General features: G+C 45.9%; 1 protein-coding gene across 4 annotated transcripts in view; it reads left to right on the plus strand.

The window, feature by feature from the left end:
• Positions 1-23,479, plus strand: part of ADCY5 (adenylate cyclase 5) — a 317,188-nt gene extending 293,709 nt beyond the window's left edge. The window contains exons 13-21 of one of the 4 annotated variants that reach the window (XM_090045991.1): positions 5,871-5,987; positions 7,517-7,678; positions 9,197-9,372; positions 13,267-13,293; positions 14,417-14,579; positions 16,935-17,198; positions 17,559-17,763; positions 18,903-19,027; positions 20,976-23,479. In XM_090045991.1, the coding sequence (XP_089902117.1) occupies positions 5,871-5,987; positions 7,517-7,678; positions 9,197-9,372; positions 13,267-13,293; positions 14,417-14,579; positions 16,935-17,198; positions 17,559-17,763; positions 18,903-19,027; positions 20,976-21,104 (1,368 nt within the window). In that variant the 3' untranslated portion in view covers positions 21,105-23,479. The remainder of the gene's footprint in view (positions 1-5,870; positions 5,988-7,516; positions 7,679-9,196; positions 9,373-13,266; positions 13,294-14,416; positions 14,580-16,934; positions 17,199-17,558; positions 17,764-18,902; positions 19,028-20,975) is intronic. The other 3 variants (XM_090045993.1, XM_090045992.1, XM_090045994.1) reach the window with 3 other exon arrangements.
• Positions 23,480-23,889: the final 410 nt, after the last annotated feature.

Genomic DNA, 23,889 nt, shown 5'->3' on the forward strand with positions numbered 1-23,889 from the left:
TCATCCAGGTACTAGGATAAGAATCTGTGGTCCCTGTTGAAATCACACTTAATATAATCCAGCCTGCAGATTATTTCTTCTTTGGCAATTTCCCATTCAATTTTGTTGCCTGAGAACAACAGTCCTGAGGTCAGCAAGGCAGTGTTCAGGGAGGCTCAGGTTTTCTGACACTGGCTCTGTGCCTTTCTGCAGCTGATGTCAGATCAGCGTTTGTTCATTCTTGCATGTAGTGATCTGTGTGATGTAGGCAGCAGATGGGCCTTGTAAACAGGTGATGGCATATATGATGTTGGCTGAGGCCCAGGTGAACAAATCTGGGATGCTACACCCCTTGGAACACATCTGTATGGGGCTGAATAGGCAGATATAGTTCTGGAGTCTGGGTTTTGGATTAAGACAGGGGTATTAAACTTGGGTAGGATCAGACCTACAGACTGGCCCTGCATGCAGCCTGGGTCCTGGAAGGGCTGGAGTGGACTCTGCGTGCAGCATGATCCTGCTCTGCCCCCCTCCCCCTGAGTGCATGCTGCATGTGGTGGCTGCTCCAGGACATGCCACTAGATGCAGCATGGCGCCCATGTGAACTGGAGCAGGCACCACATGCAGCGCGCGGGGCCATCTGGTGCTCCCTGTAGGCTGACTGTGGGTCAGCTCGCAGACCCTCGGGCTGCACCATGGGCCAGATGCAGCCTGCAGACAGTATGTTTGACACCCCCGGTTTAAAAAGAAAGGCTGACTTCCACCTTTTTGGGGTTTCTGTGTTGGGTATGGCGCTCTGTATTTTGCATTGGGCGGGGGTATTGTTGGTACTAGAGGGATTCGTTTTAGTTGATGCCTGGACGCAGAATGGCAGCGTGAGTCCATCAGGTAGTTGCAATTTATTCCACACACAAGAAGTGAGGGAGGCGATAACTTTCCTGGTGCAACTGTGCAGCTGATTGAGCACGAGGTTAATTAGGTCTCTCTGCTGTGCTGTTAGATGGTAAGTGGTCCGATCCCCCTTTTTCCCTCCTGTTGCACTTGAAAAAACTTTGCCGTTCCCTTTTTTTTGGCCGCCTCATTTCTGGCTTTGACAATTGCCAGCAGGCTTTTTCTGAGCAACTTAATTATGTTTTATTTTTTGCTGTCATTATTATCATCCTGCACTATGAAATTCTCCATGGACTGGAAGCTGATCCTGGAGTCACAGGCCCAGCCAACTTGGCTTTCCAAGTTCCTCCAGATATAATAAACAAGGGACTTCTGGTTCCTCACTGTGCTGTTCCATGAAGATTTGGCCACCACAAGATGGTGTTTCTTCCCATTAAAGCCTAGTTTCTGTAAGGTCATGGGAACCAGAGTCTCCTCTTAAATACACTGCTGACAAGCATCTGTTTAGCTACTAACTTAATAAGTCACATGTCTCCTGAAGCTCTCTTGCTCGTTCTGCATGCGTTGCACTGTGGTATTCAACTTCTTGGGCGTTTGCTGGACATGCATATGAGAGAGGCCAAACCGTACCCTTGGAGCTGGAGTTTTGATAGTGCAGCTGGTATAAATAACTTTGACAGACCCATTCCACGCCTTCTTCCTCCCAAACTTGGGTCCTGAAGTAAATTTTCACTTTGTGGATCTTTCCTTGCCAAGGGAGAAAAATAAAATCCACACAGTGAATTGTAAACTGCACTTTGTTTTTATGGAATAATAAAACACCCAATAATAAGCCAAAGAAATGGACTCGCAGCTCTCAATTGCCTCTGGATATTGACTTCGACGCCAGGCCTTGTAATTTGTGTCAGAATGACCGAAAGTATTGTATTGCAGATTGAAAATTAGAATTTAGAGAGGTTGGTTTTTATTCATTTTGTAACATAGATCAGAAATTGCACCCTCATTGCCAACTTTTCACGTCCACAAAGTATGTTAAAAAAGATGGTATGTGTAAGTATTGCTAACTGTCTCTGATCAGGTAGAATAAAGCTTTTGCCTGCATATGAGTGACCTAGACATGTCAGAGTATTGGGCCAAAAGAAATCTCATGAGGCTCAACAAGGACAAGTGCAAAGTCCTGCACTTAGGAGGAACAGTCCCATGCACCGGTGCAGGCTGAGTTTAAATGAGAATGGATTCAATTCTCAGAAAATCCATCCTGCTTTCCTCCCTCACGGCAGCTTTCATGGCATGTGGATTTGGGAGCTGAACCAAACCCTTCCCGACAGGACATGTAAGGGAGGCTTCACTGGGTGTATGCCATGCCATTGCATTAAACCCTCACCATCGCTTCTCCGTTTAGACCCAGGCTGAAACAGAAAACAAATTGTATTTAATAGCAGGGACCGAAGTGCTGAAATAGCAAGAGGTTCAACTGGATTTTCACTCTTCCTTTTTTTGCTGCTTTTGTTACAACATAAGTAGCTGTTACTGTACAGTCAGGTTTGTAAAGGAAGCCTTGTTCAGTGGTTAGAGCACAGGCTTGAATGTCGCATTTGGATTAATGGACCAGTTCTGTCTGTCTGTAGGTCTCTGGCCCGTCGTAGTGTCTCGGCCTCCGTTTCATTGCATGTAAAATAGAGGTGGTAATGCTTACCACGCCCATTATAACTCTAATTTGCTGCGGTTAGAAAGTCATTATTTTTTATTCTCCATTTTTTCCACAATGTATTTTATTTGACGTCAGCTGTTCCTCATTTTGCAGAGAACTGAGAAGGGGACTAGACAAACGTAACAACTGTATGGGCATCAAAAGGTCTTGATATCATCCTTTGCATCCTACCTGTTACATCTGCCTGCTTTGTAGTTGTAACCAAACTGTTGTAACCTGAACCCTGTTTCCTGCAGGGCTGAAGTTACAGCTAACTAAACTCATGTGCATTGTTATAGGAGCCAGCAAACATAAGTATTATGTTGGCACAGCCGAGGCGTGCTCTTGAGTGACAGCTCCTTTCCTCTTTCAGAGTGGTTAAAAGTTGCATCTGTACATAGCCAAGATGTGTGCAAAGAAAGCATGTTTGTTACTAGAGTTTCTAGCTCGAGTTTCTTCATCTAAGTGTTTTGTTCAGGGTCCCAGGGTTGGTCTGAAGTTGATCTCATGTAGGAAGGGCTGCAGGCATCATACTCTTGTAGCCGAAGCATGAGACTGGGAGTTAGGCAGAAGCGACCAGTTCTGATCCACGTTGTGCCACTGTGTCCCGAATAGATTTGGGTAAGCGCTTTGTCTCTACACATCCTGCTGAACCGTGGGGAAACTCCTGGCCATTATCTCAGTTTCTCTGTTTGTCAAATGAGAACAGTTCTCATCTTGATCACTTTAGAGAACTGCTATGGGAGTTAATTTAGTGCATGTCCAGCCCTTGGAAGAGTGAAGCCAAGCCCTTAGTGCTTCTTCTTCTTAAGCTGTACTTGTTAAATAAAGAATTGCTACAGCTCCTTCAGTAACGGTAATTGGAAATCCTCTGCTAATTCCCCTGTTCCCTCCTCTGAGATTTTTTCCTTCTTTTTCCCCCCCAGAGAAATGCATTTTGCAAATATGGCTGATTCTTTCCAGTTTAGCTTCTTAAAAACTCCACTGATGATTCGGGCTGAATATTGAAACACCGTTTCATTAAAAAAAAAACACCCTCATTAGACTTCTAGATGCTAGAGCAAAAGTCTTGGTTTCTGGTTCTTTTCTTATCCTACTTAAGTATAAATTAGGAGTAGCCACCCTAAGGCCCATGGACATTCAGCAGGGCGTAGAGCTTAGTGATGCCATAAATCTTAATTCAGTGTAGGAGTTTTTGGTGTTCTTTTAGCCACTAGAGTTTAAAGGCTGTATTGCTCCACGTGCCCAATTCCCAGTGATGTTGATGCACGCTGTATCCACAAGTCCAGGAACCACATGGATCTGAGTGGAGGGATTTTTCGTGCCCCATTGTCATCTTCTTCCTGAGACCCTGCTTCCAAAAGTACCTGGGCATACCCTGCCTGGTGCCATGTAAGACGGGGTGACTGGTACAAGCTCTGAACATGTGGGTTGAAAATGAATTCAGCTCTTCAGCCCATCTCTCCAATCTTGGACCAAACTGAGGTCGCAGGGTCTGACGTTTCAGTTCAGATATCATAAGTTCTGCCATAGCAAATCTTTCTAGCTACAGGCTTGGGCAGCTTCCGTTGCAGATTAGTTAGAAATTTGCAAACTGATGGAGTTTCCATCTGGTTCAAAAGCTGAGGAGTTGAGTTGTGGGATATGGATGTGCAATACCAAATCAGAAAAAAAAAAAAAGATGTGATAGGCACCATCTTGGCCAGCAAACCACAGACTAAACTGTGTTGCTCTAGAGTTGAACACGAGTCTCTACCAGCTTGAACTTGGGACCTTGGCTCTGAATTGTCTGCAGTGCCTAGAACTGCTGTAGTAACAGGGCCGTGTCATTTCTGCAAAGCAATCTTGTAAATAAAGAAAGAAATGAAATTACCCACTGGAGTTGTGGATGTCGTAGGACCTTGTAGCACAGGTGGTGGGTCATTCAGTGCGTGCGTCTGTTCGGTGAGAATTTGGTAGGACCCTGTGCCCTTCTGACCCGCCTCCCCTTCATACATGGGCAGCACCCCTTTCCCTGCTGGGAGGTAGGTTAAATAGTTGTGTGCTGGAAGCAGATGGAGTAACCTCTTTCAAAAAGCACAGCACCATTGCAGATGCCCTCTCCTCTCTCTATAAAAGTCCCCAGCTAATCCATGTTCCCACCATTCAAACGATTTTATAAATACATGGTAGGACCGCTGTAAGGGGAAGCAGGTCACCAACAAAACGTTGCACCTCTGAAGATGCAAGGATGAAGGATTAAAGGGAGAAGCAGGAGTTGCGAAGGATGCTGCATGCACAGTTGCATTGCAGTGCAGGATCGCTGTGCTGGTGGATTCCTACCGTCTCTAGTGGCTTGGCTGGTAGTGCAGCGTGCTGATGCAGAGAAGGGTTTGGAGCTAGATCAGCAGCCTTTTTGTTTAGCCCTGAAGTAATGATGCTCGGGAGCTTTGCAGAAACGATGCTTTTCGGTCCATGGGGAAGGTGGATAATTCTCAGGCCTCTCCTAACGTCTGAGTTCAAGAGGAGTCTCTTTTCTGCTGCTGTGAGCTTCGTGCCATGGGGTAGTGAACAAATGGAGGTAGGAATGAGCATAGACAACTGGGGAAACAAATGGTTTAATAAACAGCACATTATCCTAACCCTGTAGGACTGGCCTAGCAGCACAGACAGTGCTTTGTGCTGCAGGGAAGCCTCTGGCAATGTTGCTTTTCTGGAAGACGGGTGGCCAGGGGAAGTCTGCTTAAGGGAGACATTCACTGTAAATCTTTCCAGTCTAAATACTAAGCAACACTTGGGGAGCCACCCGTTCTGAAGGTGCCCTGGTAGTAGCCAAGTGGTTAATTGTATAAAGAAGACGATCCAGTAGCTTAATTGTGAGAAGAGAGCTGGAAAGCAAGTGCCTGTCAGTGAGGAGAGAGAAGGTCCTGTGATCTGAAGCACGCTCTTTAGAAGGCACGGTTTACCTTTCCAAAGTGTCTGTGGGGTCTGCACCCTGTCCTGGGATACCGGGGACTTTGCACCCCCAGCCTTTTTTTTTCTTTTCGGTCCATAACCAGGAGCTAGAAGCTGTGAGCTGTCTGTGTTAGCTCTCGGTTAACTCCTCATCTACCCAGACAGGATATCCATGTTTTTCTGGCTTGGACAAACTTGTCTTCAGCTAGATCTGACAAGTCCGCAGGCCAGGCTGCCACAGTGCAGTCATGTTAATGAATACTTCCTTCTTCCAAAAAACACAGGGTAAAAGACAGGTCCTGAGCCAGCGCTGCCCCTTCGACAGGGGGACATAAGGTTTCGTTGTGACCTGACATACTCTTTATCTCACACCCAGCTGTTCCCAGCTCCACTCCAGACCCTCTCAAAGAAGATTGTTCAGTCCAGGACCAACAGCACCTTAGTCGGGGTCTGTGCCATTATTTTGGTATTTCTGTCAGCGTTCGTCAACATGGTACGTGGATTTTTGTTTCCCTCACCTCTTTACTCTTTTCCCCCATGTTGCCTGCCCGGCTGGCGTGCTGCATCCATGACTAAACAGTTAACCTTGCGGTCACGTATGCCAGCATCCCATGTGACAGCGGGAAGACGACACTTCCTGCCGGTCCATGATCATAGCGAGACTGGAGCTATCCAGACACCTCCCTGGCGTCCTGCCGGGCCAGCTCTGGTTTTGCTTCTGTGCATGTTCACTTGCCTTCCTGGTCGGGGTCTTCGTGCGCCTGTGCTACCGGCCTGTTCCCCTGCGAGTGACATCTACCCCAGCACAAAGGGCTAGCACAAGGCTTATGCATCACTTTCACTCCCACTACATCCCTATTTTGAGTGAGACTGAAGTGTTGTGTAGGCTTTACGCTGGCCTTCTGCACTGCATTGAGCTTCATGCTGAGTGTAATAATGACTTAAAAGAGATTGGAAAGATTTTGCTTTAAGTGACACATTTGGGCTTTTTTGCATCCCAGGAATACAGAATTGTGCTAATTTCAGTGTCAAAGAATGAAGCGAATGTTCTTAATAGTCTATTACTTATGTTTTTTAGTTTGCTGACTGCATTTGTTTTTAAAGCGTAACTCAATATTCTGCACCCATCTCAGGGGTTTTGGAGAGAAACGCTGGTTCTGCTTTGAAGCTCTGGGCTGGGAGCTGGATTTAAGTTGTGGTGTTCACACTCGCGCAGCCCCCCACAGCCTTGGTGTGCTGTTAAAAAGGTGCCAAGTCACACCTGCTCTCCCCAAGCTCAGTGAAAATGCTGAGTCCTCCGCACTTCTGAGAAATGTGCCTGCGCATATCGCCGTGCCTCTGTTTCCCCATCTGGAAGAGGAGATAAACATGGTCACTTTGGGTGGGAGGTGCTGGAGAAGGGCACTGTTATGGTTAGTTTGGCGGCCTGGTTTTGCAAGAGGCTGAGCTATGGGTGTGGGGTTAGGTGCCAGTACCGTAACGATGAACTTGCGTGGGATTTAGACCCTTAGTCCCAGGCATTGTGCATCACCACCTGGAGTGCCTGGCCCTTTTGCCATTGCTAGCTGTTCTAACAATGAATTAGCACGGACTGGTATAAACTCAAACCTTAATCAGGCCAGTCACAGAGAAGGCTGGGTGGAAATCTGCTGGTTTCTTGCTTTGTGGCAAGTCAGCAGCTAGGGCCTTTGAGCCTTTGTGTAAAAGCCTTTCCCATGAAAGAGGCTTCTGCAATAGCCTTTGTGAGGTTGTTAGCAAGGAGAGACCATCAGCGCATCCCTTTTTTTCAAAGCAGTAATTGCTACCAAGTGTAAATACAACAGTAACTGCACGGATAAGCAGCTTTATTATGAAAACTGGGGCATGGGATATATCCCGGTAATTTTTGTGTTGCGCATTGTATGACCCTCCGCACTATCCTTCAAGGGGCTTTTTGATTTTTGCGGCTTGCTTTTTTTTCTGTACCTGTGCCTTTGTCCCCCCCACCACACACATACGTGCAACTGTTATCTGTTTTCCTAGTTCATGTGCAACACCGTGGATCTCATCAGCTGTGTGGCCACCGAGTACAATGTCACACCAGACCATGTGATCTGCCTCATCAGCAACTCATCTTTCAACTTCAGCCTGGGCACCTTGCAGGGATTTTGTGATGGCTCCCTGCCCAACTGCAACTTCCCTGAGGTATTGCTTGAAAGAAGTATTTGCAGGCTACAGAGGTTTTAGACCTTGCTGTGATCTGTGCTTAGTTCCACATGCTAATATAAATCTCAGTGAAGCAGGAGGAAAGCAATTGCTACAGGAGCTGTCACACGCATTTCATGTTGAGCGGTGCAGAATCGACGAGGGGTCAATATTCATAGACTCAATGTGTCAAGTTATGTGCATAAATCCATAGCAAGGCAGCTAAATAAGTGGACTGATTTTTTGATGGCACTTGCAGCTCTGATTGAAGTCAGTGGGATGCGGCGATGCTCTGTGTATCAAGCCACAGCTGTTAGGCATGCACATCAACCCGGAAAATTCCTTGACGCTTGAGTAAGTGATACGCTTTTATAATTGCTGGATCCAGCCACTTAGAGCCATGCTGTTATGACCTGATTTGTCAAAGTGCCAAAAAGCAGCATGCATGATACCAGGGATTTCAGAAGATGAGGACAGTCAGCACCTTTTGAAGTCGATTCATTTATGTACATAGGTGAGGTTTTAAGAGCCTAATTGTAGGGAGCCAGTTTGAAAGCTTCGGCTTGCTTGAATTCTGACTTTCTTTGGGTCACCAGGTACGAGCCATGGCTGGAAACAACACAGCCAGCTTGAGAGGGACTGAGTTGTCTGATTCAGAAATGCAAATCCTGTCTCTTTAGAGCTATTTTTCTTGTTACTCACATCGTGCAATGAGTGTTTTTCATGCAGCCAAACAGTTCTGTGCCTGAAATCTCTGCCTTTAGGGCAGCTGATCAAGACACTTCTGTGATTTTTTTTAGGTCACAGCCATAATATTTTCCACCAGGTGTGGGGGAGAGAAAAGTCTGTGGTGCTGGCAGCCTCTGTATCAACGTCTTGGATTTCCTGGAATGATTCATGTCTCCGATAGCTTCGAGTCCAGTTATTTCAAGGGGCTATTGAGGCACTCTCACCACCCAGTGGGAGCCGTTTGCTGTTCCCTTGCAAGTCCACGTGACTTTTGCCAATGTCTGTCTGTAGAAATTGAAATTACCAAGGGCCATGTTCCCTCTCCACTTCTGTGTTCAGAGACTAGAAATGCTCTCCAGGTTTTTCCCACCAAGCCGCAGCCTTGAGACCTCAACTCCTCCTGGGTCTTGGTGTTTCGTCAGCAGGAACGCCAAGCCCTGATCCCGCTGACGGGGCCCGTCGGTCATGGCAGCCGTCATCCACAGAGGGGACGTTTCCAAAACTGGCTGCTGACGTTGGCTCCTCACCTGAGACTCCAGGGGCCTGTCTGACCAGGGTGTCTGCACCCATAGCCTCACGCAGACCCCTGATGTTGTGCAAGTTTAACAGGGGGCAGTTTGGCCATGACTTACTAGACTTAATTATTAATGGGATTTAGTGACGGTATCCTGGGTGACCAAATATCTCGGCCCCCAGCCTACAAATTCGTTTAGCTCAGGTACCTGGTTACCAGTCCCAAGACTTATTTTTCTCTTGTGTTTTTTCCCCCCCTTTTTTGTCTTTCTGCAGTATTTTACCTACAGTGTCTTACTGAGTCTCCTGGCCTGCTCTGTGTTCCTTCAGATCAGCTGCATCGGGAAACTGATCCTCATGCTAATCATCGAATTTATCTACGTTCTCATTGTGGAGGTTCCCGGGGTGAACCTCTTTGACAATGCTGATCTTCTGGTCACTGCGAATGCCCAGTAAGTGTGCTTTCCTTTTACTAGATTAACTCCCCTCCCACTCCCCTGCTTCCCTGTGGTTTAAATGATGTGACGTCACTGTGTTGTGAGGAAGATTTGTATTCAGGGACCACAGTATTGGAGACAGAGAACCTGTGCAGGCAACATGAGTTCTCATAAATTAGGGCGTAATTAACTTACAGAAAGGTTGTACAGGCACATAGTACAGCCAGGTTCAAAAAGGGACTAGATCTATTCATGGCTATTAAACAAAACCGATGGAAATGCTTTCTCTGGCATCTCGATACCAATGCTGGTAGATGTATGGGAACAAATACTCTAGATATACCTGGTTCAATGCTTTCCCTCTAAAGCATCCACTCCTGTCACTGACAGAGACAGGATACAGGGCTAGATATGGACCAGTTGTCTGACCCAGTACGGCACTACTTGCGATCTCCATCAGTGTTGCTAGTCTTCACCTGATGGACATCTAATACTTGGAAATGGCAGTTCTCCTGGAGATGAAATTTGGCTCCTGGGTGAAGGATCAAAACGTGTAGTTTTTTTCTTGGCATGAGAGCTGCTGTTAGTCATTCTGATTGCAGGATGTATTTGGTTTTCAGTATACAGCAGACTAGATCCTTTTTCTGTTAGGCACCTATATAATGCACAGGCATCGAAGTATGGTCCTGTTTCACCCTGGTTGAATACCTGAAAAACCATGAATGCAAAAGCAAGAGTGGATCCTCCTCTTCTGTGCAGATTTTTGCGACTTAGTCACAACATGAAGGCATGCGACAGGGATTCGATTAGGGTGGAATAGGATTGCACTAGGATGCCTAAGTGCCATTTGGATGACTAACGTGTGGCATAGGGTCTGGCCCCTCTATTAACACACTTGTGCCCACCTTGGAACATGTAAATACTTAAGAATCGTTGGTAAAGAAAAAGGTGGGGGCTGAGTTTCACCTCTAAAATGTTGTTTTAAATCCAACTTTGGTTGGCGTTAATTTAAAAGAGTTACTGTTGTCTGACATCTGTTTATTGATCATCCGGTCACTGCTGGACAGGCAGCCACAACTCCGAAATCAGCACCGCAGTGGCATTAGCAACTTCAGCCAAGACTGAATGGGACTGTCCAGCCATCTCTCTCCCCAGGGAAGTGGCTCGGTCACTGATTTGCAGCGTAGGGCTTGCAGTAATGCAGCTGACCTCTCCCCTCCTTTCATTTCTCCTGTAACTCACTTAAGGAAATCAGAGGCTCACAATAGAGGACCAGCCCCCCCCACACACTCTACAGGGTTACATGACAGATTCCCTTCTTTCATTAGGGTCTGTCTTAATTATTTTCATGTAGGAGGTAAGTAGCCCACGCAGTTTCAAGCCTTTCTTGATGCCCGTTGATTGCTGCGAGTTGCACATGCTCAGTTTTCGGAAAGTTCCAAATCCCTTTAATTAGCAGCCCCACGATTTCGTGGTTTTATGGGTTCTCCTTACATTTCCAGTGGAATACCTTCAATTATTTTGCTAGCACAAGCAAAGGGAGCTGTTTTGGGAGCCAAATGGAACTTGTATTGTTTCTGACCCATGTGCATTTTTAGTACTTTTACTGAAAGTCATTGTCTTTTCCCCTCTTTTAAGGGGGAAAAAAGTGCTAAATAGCTTCAGCTGTTGGAAGAAAAAATACAAAACGTAATTATAAGAAAAGCCTTCTACCCCAAGCCTTGTCCTGTTCCTGTAAATCTAGCACTAAGACAGATTGCAGCTCTTACAAGTATAATTTACCTTGCTACTCCGAGTCAGTAATGAGGTGATGGAAATCAGCAGGTTTTCCCAGAAAGTCCTTTCTGTGCTGCTGTATGCTCTCATTAAATGATTTTTAGTTGCACTAAAAGCTCAGGACACAGCTAACGCCCAAAACATGGCAGTCCGTTTGTGCCTTGTGGGAAACGGGTGGTCAGGATACAGCCCAGCAGAGATGTACCTGCTCGTCCAGCTGACGTACAGAACTCGTCCCTGTGTTACTTTAATTGAACACCTGTCATAGCTACATAATAACTGTCTCCTCTGCAGCCACTGCAGCACCGTGTCTAATTAGCAGTGAGGGAGATGTCACTTCACACTTCTGCGTGCAAACTAAGCAAGCAGAAGCCGATTGTAACACATTGTTAGTCACTAGATGTGACTACAGTGACACACGAGCAGCATGACAGCTGAATTGTACTCAGAAGTCCAAAGATGCTGTCATGTAAGCCTCCTCTCATAGGCAGGACATAAATATACATTATAAATACTAGGTTAAGAGGGACCAATATAATTATCTAGATATGATTTTAGCAGAGGCTAAAGACCTGACCCTATCATTTCCTCATTAAGCCCATAATGTCTGTCTGAGCTAGAGCATATCTTTTAGAAAGGCCTGATGTAGACTGCAAGGGGTGGAGAATATGATGTTCCTAGGGAGTTGTGCCGAAACTATCCTCATCGGTAAACATTGATGCTTTATGTCGAGCCTGAATTTGTTTAGTGTCTCCCATCCTGTAGATCTCGTTATGCTGCTGCCTCCTTGATGAAAGAGCCATCTGCTCTCAGAAATCTCTGACCTGTGTTGAAGCAACCTTTTAATGCAAATAAATTGTGCAGCAAGCAGTTGCTGTTGTTATTCACCAGACCTTGACTGCTATTTCCCTGCATGCCACGGTTGTGTTGCGGACGTGCATTTTTAGATCAGATATGGGGGTGGCTTTTGTCAAAGTTCCCAGCTCATATTCTCGTGTAGATAAATGCAACCTAACTTTTTGCTATCGCTGGGGTAGCAATCTGGGTGGCCAAGAGGCCTCGTAATGAAGAATGTGCAAGGTAGATCTGTAAATCAGAGGAGGAAACCAGTCCTCAGCATAGCAGAAAGTCCTATGGAAGCAATTGCATCAGGAAACCAAAGGTATTTTTCCACTAGGCTTTGTAGCCAGTTGGATTTTGATGGATCCTCTGTCTACTTCTATAGTATGTGATCAAGAAGACTAAGAAGAACATTGAAACATTGCCAAATAATATAGTTCAAAGTTATTCCAAGATGGTGCGAATCCTCAGGACAAGAATCTGCTATCCTATTTGCCAATAAAACACCATATACACTAAAGAAAGATGACAAAATCATTGTTGATGCTTATTTATTTCCATTTAAATAGTTAAAAAGATGGCTATCAATGGTCCTACACACTGTCATGTTCCATTTATGCTACAGCAGCATTGAACAACCAATCAGACCAGAGCTCTAGAAACCCACCTCTTGCCAAAAACTTCTTTCCTACTCTCTCATTATGAGCAGTGTGCCCTTGGCCTTCCCAATACCCCTGCTTTTGGGCCATGTGCCCAGATGAGAAGTAGCAGTGCAGATTCATACCTGAAATGGCCCTTAAGGTTTGCGTAAAAGGTGAACATCACCTTCTTACCTACGTGTGCATGGTGCTGTAACGAAGGCAGAGCAGCGGATCCTGCCAAAGGGGATCCGAGTGGCTTTTTAAGAGGGTTTGGGTCTTCGCTTGTGGCATACCAGCCAAAACCTTAGCCCCCACTGGTCTAAAAGCTGGTTTTGTCTGCCATCTTCCACTGAATTTAAAATCCTGCTTGATCCTCTGAAAATTCACTTGCAGGGATCTTTAAACATAAAATGCAACTCGCACCCTTCCTGACTGCAGGAAAATATTACAGTGGTGTCCCTGTGCACCCTGGAGTGAACTATCGACCGTTCGGGAGAAGTCCTCGTTCAAAGGACTGTAGCACCACAGAGTGTTAACCTGCAAAACTGTAGAGATGTTGCTCATTGATGTTATAAAAGGACTTGTGTTACTCCTGAGAAGATCAACCCAAAATATGCACCTGAAATGTCTGATTTTTTTTTCCCCCCCCCAGTGTGTCCTCTAATGCGACATCGTCATGGTAAGTCACCTTGTTTAAATATTTGATGCCAAAAGCTGCCTTTTTAAGACGTTCACAGAGTACAGTAGCACTAGTATGTCACCAAGAGCAAAGGTTTCTTTTCCTCGTTGGTTCTGTGATTGAACACGGTTTGGTGTAGATGGGGTCTACTCAGCTACAAGAGGTGGCTGGCCAGTTTCATGGGGCTGGCCACCATTTCTGCTGTCTGATTGTGGCGGGGCCCTCCGATGCTTCTGATTGGCTGAGAGGCCCTGGTGGCCCCACCCCTCACTGCTGATTGTTTGAGGGCCATCCACCATACAGCCCCCCCACTTGCCACTGATTGGCTGCTAGGGCTGTCCGTCATCCGGCACTGCTCCTCACTGCCAATTGGGGGTGGGACCACACAATAGGCAGCCCTTTGTGGCAGCAGCCGCCCTCCCCCGGCTGACTCCACAGCTGGGCTGCAGCACCATTTTATTTTTTGTAAGTTGTTTTTTCCATGGATTTTGCAAGCAGTGCTGGATTTCATGATTTCCACAACATCGCAATTTCAGTAGGTCCGTGAGCATAGAGAACGGGTGCTGAATAGTGACCAGACGCGCTCCGCTTCACAACACAATGCTGCCAAAAGGATGACGGCAACTAGTTATAGGTCCAGATTGCAGATCTGATTTTGATATAAAAATATAAGATTTTATTAATCAGTTTTGTATTTTGACAGTCAAATACAGATTTATTTTTTTTAAGGGTAGAAACAATATAAAACTCCCTAGATACATGGTGAATAATTATACATGGAAGCCAAGAAATGAGTACACATCGACTACATGCAAACATACCACGGTCTTCTAGTTTCGTTGACTGTCCAAGAGCAAAGGATACATAAATAGTGCTGCATAAGCAAGATTTTAAGTTATTTCCCCATTATCTCAATAGTTTTAGAGCAGATAATGGGCATCCGTATAGAACAGGTTTTATATTTAAACTCCTTAGTCAGGTGTTTAATTTTATTTCCAGTTTCACTTATCAGATTTGACAGCCGTCACCAGCAACAATGGCGCGTTTTGTTCTGTGTTTTGGCAAATGGCACTCAGAAAAAAGAAAAAGCTGGGTTGCTTCAATGTGAGACATGTTCTTCCAGGGTACGCCCTGGAACTCCTCTTGACTGCAGCTCTCCAACAATGACGAGAGTGGCGCTGAAGATCGTGACCCCGGTCGTCATAACTGTGTTCGTCTTGGCGTTATATCTGCATGCCCAGCAGGTGGAATCCACAGCAAGGCTCGACTTCCTGTGGAAACTTCAGGTGAGCGGTGGTGTGCGCGCATCTGTCACGCTTTGCGTTAAAGGCCTGACGTTACCAGTGCGCTAAATTGTCCGGGTATTTGACCTGATTGTGGCTGTCCGTCAGCTACTCCAACATACTCCCCAGTTCGATGACATCTTTCACTCCGGAGTCTAAAAGCACCTGGCGTACCTAATCCTGTGGACCGCGGTGCTACCATGTTTTACAGCGGGCTGAACGGAGGTGCAGGAAGGCAAGGGGACTTGGCAAAATTCGCAGACCAAGCACTGCACATTTTCTTTAGTGCTGTTGCTGGATTCTGAAGCGGTCCTGCCTGCTGCAGGTTTCGTGGCTGGCTAATGCAGGCAGGAGCCCTCACCCCTGCTGCAGCCCTTCTCTGTCTGGGTGCGCAGGTCAGCTGCGCGTGTGCTGTGGCACTCTGGAGAGCCGCTGCTGTAATAGGCGTATGACCCTCTCTCTCTTGCTCAGGTCCAAGTCCCTTTGGACACAAGGCACCACACTGACAATGTGTACATTTAAACCGCATGGTTAGTGAATGCTGTCCTAGATCGTACATAAATACTATCATCTTGATCTTACCAAAGATGGAGCAAGCAAAGATGTCAGGTGACTGGCCCATGGCTACTTGATGCTCCATGCCAAAGCCAGGATTCTTCAGGTGCTTCTCCAGATGGGTCAGAGTGTTTTCCATGTCCCTGTTTTTGTCATACCCAGAAGTACCACATTGCAGAAGTGGCCCTCTGCATAAGTGGAGAAGGCCAGATGGCTGCTCCATGGAAGTCCTGATGTCCAGAGGACACATGCGGTGCAGCCCTTTGGTCTTCCTGTGAGGAGGGTGGTTGCATACAGTTAGCCTTGCTGGTTGCATTTGCTACCTGCACAGATTTTTTTCCCCTCGTTCAGAAATTTTGGGAATTATGTAAAAATGGAGGTGGGGGAGAGGTGGTTAGCACGCAGTAGAGAGGAGAAAGATGCAATGCATGCACATTTGAGTCTGTCCTCCAGCCAATAAATCAAAAGTAGCTCCACTATAGTCAGTGGATTTCAGCTGGTGCAACACTGGCACTAATTAAGTCTGCAAACAGAACTTGGAGCAATCCCCAAAGAGCAATTATCTGGGAAGCCGGATTATTGTAGTGAGCTTGTACTTTCATTTTACTCAGCAGGACCTATGGAAGAACCTCCATCCTAGCATGCTGGTTCTATCTAACAGTATCTAAATCCATCCACATTGGACCAGCATTCAGAAACAAAATACCCTCTTCTCTACCCTTCATTCCCAGACCTGCTTTCATTTCACCTGAACTGGAAGAGCTTCTATCTTTGCAGGCTGAGCTGAAAGTCGCTAGCTGCAGGCTGTGGCTGGCCAGAGCAGGCCGGGGTGCAGGTTGCAGTCCGCAGGCAAGGACCTGTCTTGCACCGCAGTCGCGTTGAAGAGGGTTGCTGAGAGTGTAGAACAAACTGGAGTGCTGGACTCAACGAATCCTTTTTTTATGAGCTCACTTTTCATGAGCGTCAAGATGTATGGGCAGATGTTGTTGTGCAAATTGCATTTCCTTTGATTCAGGAGCTTTCTGCAGAGACGGTGTTGTAATGCCACTTACTGTTCGGACTTGAACAACTGCGTCCTGACTGCTCTCCTTTGCACTGGGCCGGGAGAAGAGTTGCACGTACTCAGTTTGGCAGGCTTTTGAAATCAAGCGTGCTGGGATGGAAATAGGCTTTGGGTCCAGAGTAATAAACTTCAGCCCAAATTTTTTTCATTTGACCAACAGAGTCTCCTGAAAGGGGGCAGAATGGGATACCCACCCAGCCCTGGTAACGGGCGCCCCTCCGCCTCCATTCTGCTGCATACCCCTGACTTCCCCATCCCCTCCCTCAGTGCAGGCCCCATCCAAAGCACCTAACACCCCTTCGCGTCCTGTCCCCCACGCACACACATCTCCATCTCTCTTCACAGGCCTCCCCATCACACAGCTCGGAAACCTCGCGCCCCTTCCCTCCTCCGCTCCCCACCACCTGCTTCGGTTTCCCCCATTAGCCCCCCGATCAGCGAGGAGAAGCAATGCTGGTGATGCGTAATTACAGCTACACCAGTGAGAATGGTTTACGTTGCTCTGCGTAGTAATGATGCATGTGGTGGGGGAGTGGGAAACCAGGCCACACCTTATCTTCAGCTTGTTCTGGGACTAAATGACACAATCCTGCGAGGTGGGAGCAGGCTGGAAATGATGGACCCCGGTTGCTCTGAAGTGCATTTGTGTTCTGGGGTTTTTGTAAGTTCGTTTTTAGTTTTCTGCCCCCCAAAGCACAGACCAGGATGACCAATACAGCTGTGTCTCTCTTCTGCTTTAGGCCACTGAAGAGAAGGAGGAAATGGAGGAGCTGCAGGCCTACAACCGACGCCTCCTCCACAATATCTTGCCAAAGGACGTGGCAGCCCATTTCCTGGCGCAGGAGCGGCGAAACGACGAGCTCTATTACCAGTCCTGCGAGTGCGTGGCCGTCATGTTCGCCTCCATCAGCAACTTCTCGGAGTTCTACGTGGAGCTGGAGGCCAACAACGAAGGGGTGGAGTGTCTGCGGCTCCTCAACGAAATCATCGCGGACTTTGATGAAGTGAGTCGCAGGAAGTGCAGCCTTTCGTCTTCCTTGAGTTCAGCTGCCTGAGCAAAGAGGATCCGCGTGTGCTTTTTTGTTGCTCCAAAGGAGAAGGGAAAAACCCAAGTTTTTGCATTGGTCTTATTTTAAAGTCATGTTCTCTTCCTTGCCCCATTCCACCGCTGCAAATAATCCCCTTCCTTCCGCTAGACTTATCGATTCTGATCGCATTTTTTTTTTCTGCCATGGAAAGCTTTGATGGCAGCAGTGCTTCGTAGTGGCTGTGCCTTACTGTAGGGTTGAGTTCCAGTGATGTCTTGGGTAGCACAGAATAGCTTGCGTCTTACTGAGTATCTTTGTTCTGCTCTTGTGACACAGATAATAAGTGAGGACCAGTTCCGACAGCTGGAGAAGATCAAAACCATTGGCAGTACGTACATGGCTGCTTCAGGCCTCAATGACTCCACCTATGACAAGGTGGGGAAAACGCACATCAAGGCTCTGGCTGACTTTGCCATGAGGTTAATGGACCAAATGAAGTACATTAATGAGCATTCGTTCAACAACTTTCAGATGAAAATAGGTAATGTAATGAGTTTTACTTTACCTTTACCTAGACAAACATTAAACGTAGAGCTGTTGTAGCTGTAGCCTTGTCTGCTTTGAATAACAAGACCTTGACTAGTTTCAATTACTCCAACCTGCAGTGATGGAAAAGTACTTGCGATTGCTGTATCTGCACAGCAGTCTTAATCCAGTTCTTTGAGAGCAAGTGTTCACAAGGCAGAAGCCACAACTAGATCTTGCATGACTTAGGTTTGTTACGTAGGCAGCAAAGAGGGTTTTAACCAAAAAGTGGTTTCACCACATCAGGGCTGAAGGATGTTGAGGCAATGTTGGGAGCCATGCACTTAGTGCCCATGATACAACTCTTATGGGCAATAGGTCCAAATCCACCTCTGCTGCTAGATGGCTAAGTAGCATTGTCATAGCAAAGTGGGCTTTCGAGGCTGCTCTGGGCAATGCCTCGCCCATAGGCTGGTGATTGAATATTTTTCTGGGGAGTGGGAGATGTAGGGTCAAACATCATCAGGGACACAGCGCACGTAAAACCCATGTCTTTTCTCTTACTCCCTAGGGACGTGCCATAACACTTAGGTTATCGGGCTGAAAGGTGGGAGGACTGCTTCTACCATCCAGCCCTAGGCTTGGTTTTTCTGAGATTGATGTTTCTGAGGCTTTAGCTTATCTAAATAGACTCTGGCAGGAGTGGGCCTTTCGGAAAGGCCCAGAGAGTCCTGGGGGCGGTTTGGATCTAAGTCTTATGTTATCTACATGCTACTTCCCCATCAGAATGGGATCCAGGTTTGGGCCACAGCCTTTATTCACAAGGCGTGTCATTCAGTCACTGCTTCTGAGCACTAAATTCCCTCTGACAAAGCATGAGAAAAAAACCCCCCAAGAGATGAGAGAGAGCATGAGAAGACTCCTTAATGTGCTTGTGTGCTAGGGAAGTCAGGTGGGCTCTATGGGTATTAAGAGCTAGACCATATATACCGTACAGCTAGAAACAATCCGAGGGGCCTTATGAATTATCCCTAGCTGTATAGAGGGAAACGCAAACCTCAAGACTTTCACGCGGTCTGACAAAACAGCCTGCTCAGGTAGCCGGGTAGACGGAGAATGGACCTGGAGCACTGGGATTTTTTTCTCTATTTGTAGGTCTCAATATTGGCCCGGTGGTAGCTGGGGTGATAGGAGCACGCAAACCTCAGTACGACATCTGGGGAAACACAGTGAACGTAGCCAGCCGAATGGACAGCACGGGTGTGCCTGACAGGATTCAGGTGAGTTTGGATTAACTTCAGATACCTACAGTATTACCTTGTGCTGTATCTCATGTGATTTCAAACCTAATCAAAGATCAAGTCTCACTCTTTGCCATCCCTTTACGCCAAGCCTTTGGACATTACTATCAGGAATTTTTGCTCGAGGACAAGACTGGAGCTTTAAATGGTAACTCTGACTCTGTCCTGAGTTGTGCCTTTAAATGGGGGGGCAGTGACTTCCAGGGGAGTCGTGAGGGTTGGTATTAAAGTACTTGAGGGAGGGCGATAGTAAGCTCCTGCATGCCTATGCCGTGGTGCCAGACAAAGGAGAGAGAAACTGTTCTTTTCCCGTGGGAGCAGGGTACGGGTTGGGATCTATCCCCCAAGAGCGTCCTCTGAAAGAGCTGCAAGGAAAAATCTTGGAGGTATTTTGGTGCACAAGAACTTGATTTACACATGTGCTTCTCTAGCTGCCATTACCTGCCATTTTTAGGAAACTCAGCTGTCTCCATTTGTCATGGTGAAGCCATGTATAGTGTAAGGATGGGATACGCTGTTCCTGTGCAACTGCACCAGAAACCCAGATAGTAAACTGTTTCATGCCTATCTGGAGAAACAGAGCAGTTTTCAGATTAATGCCATCTTTCTTATTTTAATCAAGCTCCTTGTTCTATGTTCTGACAGTGACCTTTTCCCGTGATTCATTTCCAGTCACATGACGCATACGGTCCTGTTTCCTCTAGGAGTCAATGCCACGGTTGTGTATCATCATTCCTTATGCCGCATGAAGGAGTTGTTAAAATAGAGCAACTGATGCTGAATCCAAGTGGGGAGGCCATGTTGCTCTTCCCCACAATTAAGCTGTCAGTTAAGTGGGTCAATATTTATCCAGTACCTTTTACACAGAGAATATCAGAGCTATTTTCTTGCTGCTTAAACAAATCAGCACTGTGACTTTCCAGCTGTTTGAAGGTAAAACTGGAAACAAATACCCACAGAATACACCTGGCATGATAAACGACCCTGCAAGGAACAGCTGTGCATGGGCACAGACTTTAACGGGGTTTGACAGCTTTAAGTTTTCAAGGTGACCATATTTTGGTGAGTTTGAGTCCACAAGCACGGCACGGACAATACAACACTCGTCTTCCTGAGATCCGCTGCTTTTCTGTATCTGATCCTGCTAACGATGTCCACTGCAGTAACCTGTGGGAAATGGGAGCTCAGTGGAAAGTTGCAAGAGGCTGCACTAGATCAGCTCGTGCGTGTAAAAATGTCATTTGACAGCTTCATTCCTTGTTTTCTTTCACCCATCTGAGCTCCTAGTGTGCTTCCAGTTTGATTCAGTTAGTTTCTAGTTTCCTGAGAAATGACATAAGCACCAAGGGGCCAAGATTTTTGTGGGTGATATCTTTTATCAGCCTAAAAGCCTGATTGGGATAAATTTGGACAAGGTTTCAGGTATCACAGTACCCTTCCTGAAAGCTTGTCTGAATCTCTTCCAACTGCGATTTGTCCAGTAAGATATCCACGCCCCTCACTTATTTCCTGGACCATCATGGCTACAACACCATTTCAACACTGTTAAGAGCCAAGCATATTATCTGAATTTGCCACACAGCTACCTTCCTGAGTCCAGCTAAGGCGCTGTCACCTGCTAAGCCATTCTTCGGATGGTCAGGTGTAAGTCTTAGGGCTGCAACCGGCCTGTGTGTCTCGGAGGCCCCTTGCAGCAGAGTCCTCCCTCGGGTAGCATCCCCCCCCGCCTCCAGAGGTCACAGCCCCCTTTGCAGAATAGCTGGTGCACCTCCTTCAACCTCATTCTTTTCGGCTCGGGTTGGGATGGTAAGTGGCCACCTTGACTATAAGGTGGTCGATACGAGGGGACTTGAGGAAACATTGCAGCCTATGTGAACTGTCACGTAGCTTGCTGCGATGGTGTAATCCAGCTCTTTGTCCTCCGCAGGTAACCACGGACCTGTACCAGGTTTTAGCAGCCAACAACTATCAGCTGGAATGCCGAGGGGTCATTAAGGTCAAAGGGAAAGGAGAAATGACCACCTATTTCCTTAATGAAGGGCCGCCAATCAGTTAGCAGCAGCTGTGACATGACTTTAAAAATGGGATTTGCCTCAACATTGAGCGCGACTCGCCGAAGAATCACTTTGTTAGCAATGGACCTAAAAACACAGGGCAGCTGATTTTTTTTTTTTTTGTTGTTTCCCCGCATAATGACTGGAGAGCTGGAGTTTGCCTGAGCTTCATGCAGGGCAGGAGGAGGAAAAGCAAACGCTGGGGAAGCGTAAGCGCTGAACTGACCAAAGAAGGACTGCACAGATGAGACGGGAATTCAAGATTGTGAAATGAGGCTGCTACGCAGGACAGGAGAAGATATTTAAGTATTTATTGACACTACACAGAATTGTACTTGGTTGGAAGAATGTATGATTCACTACAAAGCATTATTTTGGAAAGGTTTTGCACCCCACCCATTTCCATCCCATACTGTCAGCTATTTGAAATGTACTGGTCTTTGATTAGCTGTTTTGAATGGGCTTTTCAAACGACATGTGATACCCACGGTCGCTACACACAAAAGGCCATTTCGAACGGCGTCGGTAGTGTTCTTGGTTTGAAAAGAGACCTCATCGTCTAGCAGCTGTCCCTCTGTCCTCTTATGTGGCTTAAAGACGTCACCAAAGGGAAGGGGAAGCTCGAGGCGAGGCAACATGGCTCTGTCGACCTGTTGATGAAATCAAAAAGTCGTCTGAGCTCTTCTTTGGTTTATATCAATTTACGTAAGAAAGACTAAGAGGTAAATGAGAGAGAGTTTGGCGTGGGCGGGAGGGAACCCTGATACCTGTCTTTTCTTTTGTATCCTTTATTTTGTAATATTGAAAACACGGAGATCTAACAGATATACCAAATGCTATATTTTGTAAATTATATATATTAGGCTGTCCACACCAGGGTGTGTTGGGATGTGTAAATAACTTGTAGAAATGTATAACATTATTTTCTGAACACAGACTTGGCAGTTTTCAGATTAGTAGTATACAATCAAACTACGGTGGATGAGGTTCCAGGCTGACTCGGAAGCATTTTTGAGAGAAAATTCAGAAAAACCTACAACCCTAATGAAGAGGAAAATATCCAAGTACAATAAACAATACAAATCATTGTTCAGTGCAGCATTCACGATGAAGTTGGGGTGATAGAGTGCAGTGATTGGAAATACAGTGCATGATAAATGCCAGTCAGGAGTGGTAGTCTGACGCAAAGGAACAAAAAAATAAGATAATTTTAACTTTTTCTTCTATTTTTTTTGTCATAGCAGCTATTAATAGACTCCTGTCAAGGGGTGGCTAAAAGACTGCAACTGCCATTGGACATCAGAGACTGTACTGCATTGCTGGGCTGACTACCTTGTAGTAGACACTTAATTGAATTGGTGACTCATGTTTATTTTCAATTTTAAGAAGTTAAGGGATTTTATCTTTTAAAAATGAGATTATAATGGATAATTTGTATGTGGATTCAGGAGACCTTTAAATATAGTGACACAGATATTGTGTTTGACATCCCCCTATCATAAGAGGGGTATATGAATAATCATTGTTATGATTTATGTACCTTTTTTAACTATTAAAAGAAAAAACCCTGGCTATTTTATTAAAAAAAGGAGAAAAGCACTTAAAAAACTGTATTTTTTATATTCTACTAGGGGAGAGTTTTGATATTGAATTTGGCTCTCACTAAAATGACTCAAATGTTTTGACACTGAATAAAGTTCTTTTCAACTCTTCTCAGGGGAAAATTATTGTAGTACTAACAACTTAATGATTGCACTATGGTGGTGATTTATAAAGTAGGGACTTCATCTTATTTTTCCTACTTTACATCAAGAATAGGTTCAAATCCATGAGCCTGTCCCTAATTAATTTGCCATTTTGCTCAGCGTGTAGCATCAAGCCATTTAAACTTGAGCTTAAATGGCACCTCCCTGTTCCTTCCCCTTCCACTAGGAAACATTCTTGAAAAGTATAGTATATCGACTCCTGTAAAACTGCCAAGTCTGCCCTTGTACTATACTTTTGCTCCTTTACTTTCTTTCTGATTTGCAAAATACTTTTAATTCCATTGCACTATTATACCTTCCCTTCCCCTCCCACCCTCCCGTCACTCACCGAGTTTCATTAACTTCACTACCTACATTCCTTTTAGGTTTGCTTTCTACTTTACAAAGTCTGTATTTCGATCGGTTCGCCGATCCACTTTTATGCAGCTGTGTGTGATATTTCAAGTCCCAAGTATCTCTGGGTGTGGTTGTTGACAGTGTGTCATGATCATTTCAAGGGGTATACCTACACTCAATTCTGGATCTTGCAAAAATTGAAACAGTTATGATTTCCCATGGAAATTGAAATCTATTTAAGTAATTTAACTACATTAAACACTGTTTCACTGGTACCGTGTCTTTGTTTTCTTTAAAATGCAGCTGGTTAGCAAAGAGCTGGAGCATGTCATCAGAAATATAACATGTACTTACGTGGTGTAACTAAACTGTAACGAACTACATGTGGTGCAAAAAAATGCAGTGTAGTGCTTGAAGGAAATGGTGTGACCAGCTGCACGATCTGGGCTGCCTGCTGTGAAGCACTTGAAATACAGATCCTTTAATTCCTATTTGCACTGGGAACTCCCCAGCTCCCCGTTGTGCGAGACTTCAGGAAAGTTCAAGTACATTTGAGGAATTCTTGTGTCTGGCATGTTTACTGGAGCCGAGTTGCTGCTTTTTGTTTTTAAGTCAGTAGTTTGGCTGTTCATCGTTTTCTTTTCAAGACGCAGAAGTGTCGATGTGCTGGTTGATCATACGGCTG

The sequence above is a fragment of the Crocodylus siamensis genome, chromosome 4 (assembly GCF_052110815.1).
Source record: "Crocodylus siamensis isolate JL-2025a chromosome 4, ASM5211081v1, whole genome shotgun sequence".
NCBI classification, from domain to species: Eukaryota; Metazoa; Chordata; order Crocodylia; family Crocodylidae; genus Crocodylus; species Crocodylus siamensis.